The following is a 6,000-nucleotide window of genomic DNA, read 5'->3' as shown; positions in this document are numbered from 1 at the left end:
ATAAAACCTTGTTTTCAAAATAAGGATTCAACCGCTATATGAACTTAGGCCCTTCCTGGGAAAGAAATAGCAGTGCCATATCGCCATTGTTGGATTCCTTCATCTGCACCCACTGGGTGGCGCCAGCGATTGTTTCTGGCAGGCAATAACTAAATGGGGAGGGAAGCAACTTTCCCAGCAGCAGCCGCTTCCCTCATTTGCCTTTTCTTTCCACTTCGGTAGGGTGAGCTGCCGGCTGAGAATGAGGGAGGCACCGCCACCGCCCCCACCACCATCGGTCGCCGCCGGGAACTTGTTCTAGCTCCGGCAGCCACCTTTCCTTTCTGCAGTAACTTTGCCTAGAAGATGCGCCAGCTCTAATGTTGCTCTCCTTGATGCGTGGCTAAAACTTTCGTAGGCTGTTCCCGATTCTATCAGCCCAGTTATGGTCGGGAGATGATTGCTTGCAAGATTCCTGGATTGCGTGCATATTGTTCTTTCTTTCTCCCTCCCTCGGCGCGGTTGGCGCCAGATCTTCTCAGCAGCGGGAAAAGACGCGCAAAGGTTTCTGCCGTCCACCCGATTACTGTGATATAACTTTGTATGTTTTGCGAGGAGAGCGGGTCATCTTCTTTTGCTCGGTGGTGAAGATAGAAGAAGTTCTTCTCGACCTTGCGTTTTGCTGCCGCTGTTTCCACGGCTGTATGTCTATGTTTTTTTGAATGGCTGCACCATGGCTACCGCAACGATGGTTTGCAGAGTGCAGTTTCTGGACGACACCGATCCTTTCAATAGTACTAATTTTCCTGAGCCCACCCGGCCACCCCTCTACTCCTTCAGGGAAGACATCCCCCTGGTCACCCAACTGGCCGGGGTCCACCGCCTGCTAAAAGCTCCGCAAAAGGTATGGAACTTCCTGGGAACGTTTAATTGGCCGGAGGGTCCGTATTAGGTGAGGAAGGAGCCAGAAACTTCGCGAGGGGGGATGCGCTCTGTTTGTATAGGACATTCAATTCTTCGATTCATGTGATACCATTAGAGTTGTTCACGGGAACATTAAAAAAAAACAACTCGTAAGCAATTTAGGACATTTTTGTGCTGAAGAACATGGTGTACTTAAAATATCAGTGGTGTGACTGAAATTTACTAATATTGAATGGCTGATTTATTTAGTGAAATGAATCAGCAGGCGTTTGATGACAATATCTGCTTCACATCATGCATAATAAAGTTGGAATACATTGTTCCAAGAATAATTGAGTGGCACAGTCCTAGAAGTTGTAAGGATTCAGGAGTCAGGCTGTATTAATTATGCTTTTCTGCATTAAAATAATTAAAAATCAATAGGAATTAATAATCTTAATTGGTTTGCCCCATTGATTTTAGCGAGGCTAAAACGTGATTTAAGTGGATCAAATGATTTCTAGAGCTTAAGTCAACAGCTATTTTGACTGCTTGTATAAAATCTTCAGATGCAGAGGCAGTTGCTTGCGGGGTGTGTGTGTGTGTGTGTGTGTGAGATAATTGAAACTGACTGGATTCCTTTTTTCCCCAAAGATATCTTTCACTTGAAAAAGAAGAACTGCTTTCAGATTTTATCGATAACACAATCTATCACGGGGCTGCTGTAATCTACTTTCATTAATTGTTGTGTGACTTTAGAAGCAGATCTTACTTTCTTGTATTTTGTTTTTAAAATAATCAAACATCCCAAAATTAAACCGACAGGAGCAGTCAAAATAATTGAAATTTTAATTCCTTGGATACAAACTGTAAAATGTATTGATTTTGCATTTAATTTTCCAGAAAATTCCTGAATATACAGGGGAAATCATCATCCCATACTGTGCCATGTTGCTCCAGTACTTTTTATTAGGCAACTGTGTGATGTTCAACCAGTAAATTATAAGTTACTGAAACTGCAGTAGATCTGGAAGATGCTAGGTTGAGGAACAGTGTCAATATGATTAATGCATAAAAGGATCTGCGCAAATTGGCTGTATTTGTACAGTCTGGGACAGGCCTTTTGAACTTTTTAGTTGCATTTATAAGGCCTATGAAGGAAATAAGTTTTTATACAATGCTATTTCATTTATTTGTGGATTGTAATATATTGCTCACTACGTAAAATAATTACCTATTTTCTGTGTCGGATGATGGAATAAACATGAAAAATAATATCTTGAGACTGTTGTAACCCCCATTAACAAAACACTAATCTCATGATAAAATAGATATTTTTTAGTGTTACTAATTGGAACATTCCTGGGAAATTTAAGAGAGTGAGTCTTATTTGATTCATATTTTATAAAATTAATAGATTTATCACAATTAAGTTCTGCTAAATTAATTAAGTGATGTTTTCATTCTTTTTGCTTGTGAAAGAAGGAAGTCTAATTTTAAATTTCTCTCCTCCTACGTATAATAGGCTGGGATAACTATAAAAATAGTTCTCCACTTACATATTTGAGATGGAAAGATTGTATCTCAGGTTTCAATAGAGGTTTTTGCTAAGAACCTGGCATAAAAATAGTGCAACAGTATGCTGATACCAAATAAGGTGCAGATGGAAATAACAGTGATCAGTTAGTAACAGCAACTATAACATGAGGAAGGGTGCTGCCTGAATATATTAATGGGTATTTTATAACATTTCCATAAATGCTTTTCATAGCAAACAATCATACTATAGATTGACCTTGTATCTAACCAATTTTTGTTTCCTTGAACAGAAAAATAATAATAAAATTGTATAAAACAAGATGCCCAGACCCTTGCTTGCTCTTTTCTAATACATTTTGAGTTCCTTTTTAATAAACTACTCTTGCGTGGAATGAGTCATCTGAATATTATCAAATAGCTGTTTCTTGCAACTGGATTTGGCATCCATTTAAATGAATGCATGTAAGTGTTTCTATTAATCATTAATTTGCCCTCTTTTCTTAGGTCTCTAGAAATTGCTTTTCACTTTCACAGCAGCTTTACTGGACAAACAATTCTATTTAGCTAGGGTTTCTGAAATGACTAAACTCTTAAGAAACAAAGTTAACCATAAAGTCATCCTTACACATACATTTGTATTACCAACCTTTCAGAAAGTGAAGTAAGGGTGGCAAGACAAATAGAGTTCACCATTGTTGGAGGAATTGGGGAGGGAAATATGTATAAACAAAAAAAGATATTCTTAAGTGGTTGCATTTGTGTGTCTTAAGATCTCACACTTGTGCTGAGCTTTTAATAAAATAGAAGTTGTGTGTCCTATTTTTGGAATAATTGATACCCTGGTAAAGCTACAGCACATCAAATAAAAGGAAGCCATCTACAATGGGTATAAAAAGTCTGCCACCCTTATTAAAATGCCAGGTTTTTGAGGGGGAAAAAAGAAACCAGTTCAAAATAAATCAGAATTTTTCCATTTTTAATATAACATAAGATGTATAATTTAATTGAAGAACAAATTGAAGTATTTTAGGAGGAAAAATAAAAAGTACATTAACTAGGTTGCATAAGTGCACATCCTTAAACTAGTACTTTTTTGAAGTACCTTTTGACTTTATGACAGAATTTACTGTATTTTTTGGAGTAGAAGACACACTTTTTTCCCTCAAAAAAGAGACTGAAAATCTGGGTGCATCTTATACACTGAATACTGGATTTTTTGCCTCCCCAAACCCCGCACCCTTCACCAAAATGGCCGTGCATAGCCTTTAGGAGGTTTTCAGAGTCCTCCTGGGGACTCGGGGGAGGGCAGAAATGAGTGAAAAACAGGCTGGTTTTTACTCACTTTTGCCCCCTGAGCCCCCAGGAGCACTGTTACCTCTAAGGTGTGCGGCTGTGCAGCCGCACACGTGGCAAGAAAACACCGCGCAGCCATTTCTAACTGCGCGCAGTGATTTCTGTCACAGGCAGAAGGGGAATATCTGCTGCCGCCTCCTCCTCCAACAGCACTTCCGGATTTGCCGCCCGACACAGCTGAGATGAAGCTGCCAAAGCTCCCGTCAGCACCCCCGCCTGTTGCAGTGGTGCCTCTTCCTCCACGCGGAGCACCTGAGCTGGCCCCCGTGTTATCCCTCCCCCTTCCTCCTCTGCCGTGCTTTTGAGGAGCCATGAGGCCGTGGGAGCTAGTAGGAAGGCGGCAGAGGGGGCGGGAGCAGGAAAAAAAGACCTCATGGCTTCTCAAAAGCACGGCAGAGGTGGAGGCGGTGGCAGGGGTAACCCAGAGCCCAGCTGAGGTGCTCTGAGGGGAGGGGGAGGCACCGCTGCCATGGGTGGGGGCGCCTGCGGGAGCTTTGGCTGCTTCACCTCGGCTGCAGCGCTGGGCAGAAAATGTGTTGGTGATGTTGGAGGAGGAGGAGGCGGCAGTGGCAGCAGTTATTCTAGTGGCGGTGGGGGCTCGTTGGCATCTTCAGCGGTAGCCCTGCCCCCTGTGAAAAAAACCGAAGATGGAGCAGATCCACGCAGATGATGTTGCTGCAACATGAATGGAGGAGGAATTCTTGGAGTTGAAGTCCACAAGGCTTAAAGCTGTCAGGTTTGAAGACCCCTGGGTTTTTTTTTCCTAAAGGGTTAGGGGTGCAAGGGTCTTGTAACTTGACAGCTTTAAGACTTGCATGCTTCAATGCCAGAGTTTCTGAGCCAACATGACTGGAGGAGGAATTCTGGGAGTTTTTTTTTTTTTTTTTTTTAAAGATTTTATTGGTAAAAAGAAAATACAACATCCATAACTTGTAACAAACAATACAACTACATTTCAAGATATTCCCATACTATCAAATCATTATAAACATCAAAGGTTAGGTATCTTTCCCTCCCTCTTTTCTTCCCTCCCCCCCTTACTTCCTTCTCCCCTGCCTTCCCTCCTTTCTTTTCTCCTTTCCTCCTTTCCTTCCCCCTCCTTTCTCTCCCTCGGTCCCTCCCTCCTTCTCACATACCTTTCCTCCTTCCCTGCCTCTTTCCCTCCTCCTTTCTTTTCTCTTAATCTCCCTCCTTTCCTCCCTCCTTCCTTCCTTCCTTTCAACTCTCCTTCTCTCTTTCTTTCCCTCCCTCTTTCCCTCTTTACTACCCTCTTCTCTTCCCTCCCTCCTTCCTTCCCCAGTTTTTTCTCTTTCTTCTCTCCTTCTTTCTTCCCACCTTCTTTCCCTTCTCTGCTTTCTCTTCCTCCTCTTTATCCTTCCCCCCTTCTTCTGCCTTTCCTATTCCTCTCCTTTCTCCTCTCCATCCTGACTTCCCTACTGTCCTCCCTCCCTCCCTTCTAACCTTTGTTACATTTGCATATTTTCCTCTGCTGAGGACAACCTGGTTCTCTTTCCCTTTCCTTGCTTGAAGAGGCAAGGATTATAAGTCCTCTCGCCTCATCTAAAATGAAGTTTGATCGCTAGTTTCATGCAGGTAATTATAGCGAATTTCCTATCAGCTTTTTAAAGTTTTCCCAACATTGTAGCGTAACAAAATTGCTCGACGGTGGGTTCTCGCCCCTGATACATTTCTCCTTTCGTTTATCTCTCAGTTGTTGTATATTGTTCACTTGAGTTATTGGTTTAATCGTATTAGGTTAGTCAGCTATCTCTTTTTATGTCTAGGTCTTCACTGACTCATCAAGCCATTTGTATAGCTTCTCCCAGACTGTATAAAAGTCTGTGTCTTCTTTGTCATTAATTCGCATCGTCAGTCTGTTCATTTCTGCTAGTTCTAGAATTTTATTCATCACCATAGTGTTGGTGGGGGCATTTTCACTCTTCCAGCACTGTGCGTAAACAATCCTTGACGCTGTCAGAATATGGACTAGGAGGTATTGGTCAGATTTGCAAATTTTTTGATCTATTATCCCTAATAAGAAAGTTTCCGGCTTAAGACATAGTTTAGTTGATAAGATTCCATTCAGCCATCCTAGTATTTGCTTCCAATATGCTTTGGCTACCGGACACGTCCACCACATATGGTAGTACGTGCCCAGCACCGTTTTACATTTCCAGCATATGGCCGAAACTTTTGAAGACATTTTCGCCAGTCTTGTCGGTGGAA

At 41.9% G+C, this 6,000-nt stretch overlaps 1 protein-coding gene across 1 annotated transcript in view; it reads left to right on the top strand.

The window, feature by feature from the left end:
• The first annotated feature begins 237 nt into the window (after positions 1-237).
• Positions 238-6,000, top strand: part of FHOD3 (formin homology 2 domain containing 3) — a 285,174-nt gene continuing 279,411 nt past the window's right edge. Inside the window, exon 1 of the mRNA XM_032237770.1 lies at positions 238-883. Within this exon, the coding sequence (XP_032093661.1) occupies positions 713-883 (171 nt within the window). The 5' untranslated portion in view covers positions 238-712. The remainder of the gene's footprint in view (positions 884-6,000) is intronic.

The sequence above is a fragment of the Thamnophis elegans genome, chromosome Z, assembly GCF_009769535.1.
Source record: "Thamnophis elegans isolate rThaEle1 chromosome Z, rThaEle1.pri, whole genome shotgun sequence".
NCBI classification, from domain to species: domain Eukaryota; kingdom Metazoa; phylum Chordata; class Lepidosauria; order Squamata; family Colubridae; genus Thamnophis; species Thamnophis elegans.
The sequence above is the reverse complement of the archived record's forward strand: the minus strand, read 5'-3'. Positions and strand labels throughout refer to the sequence as shown.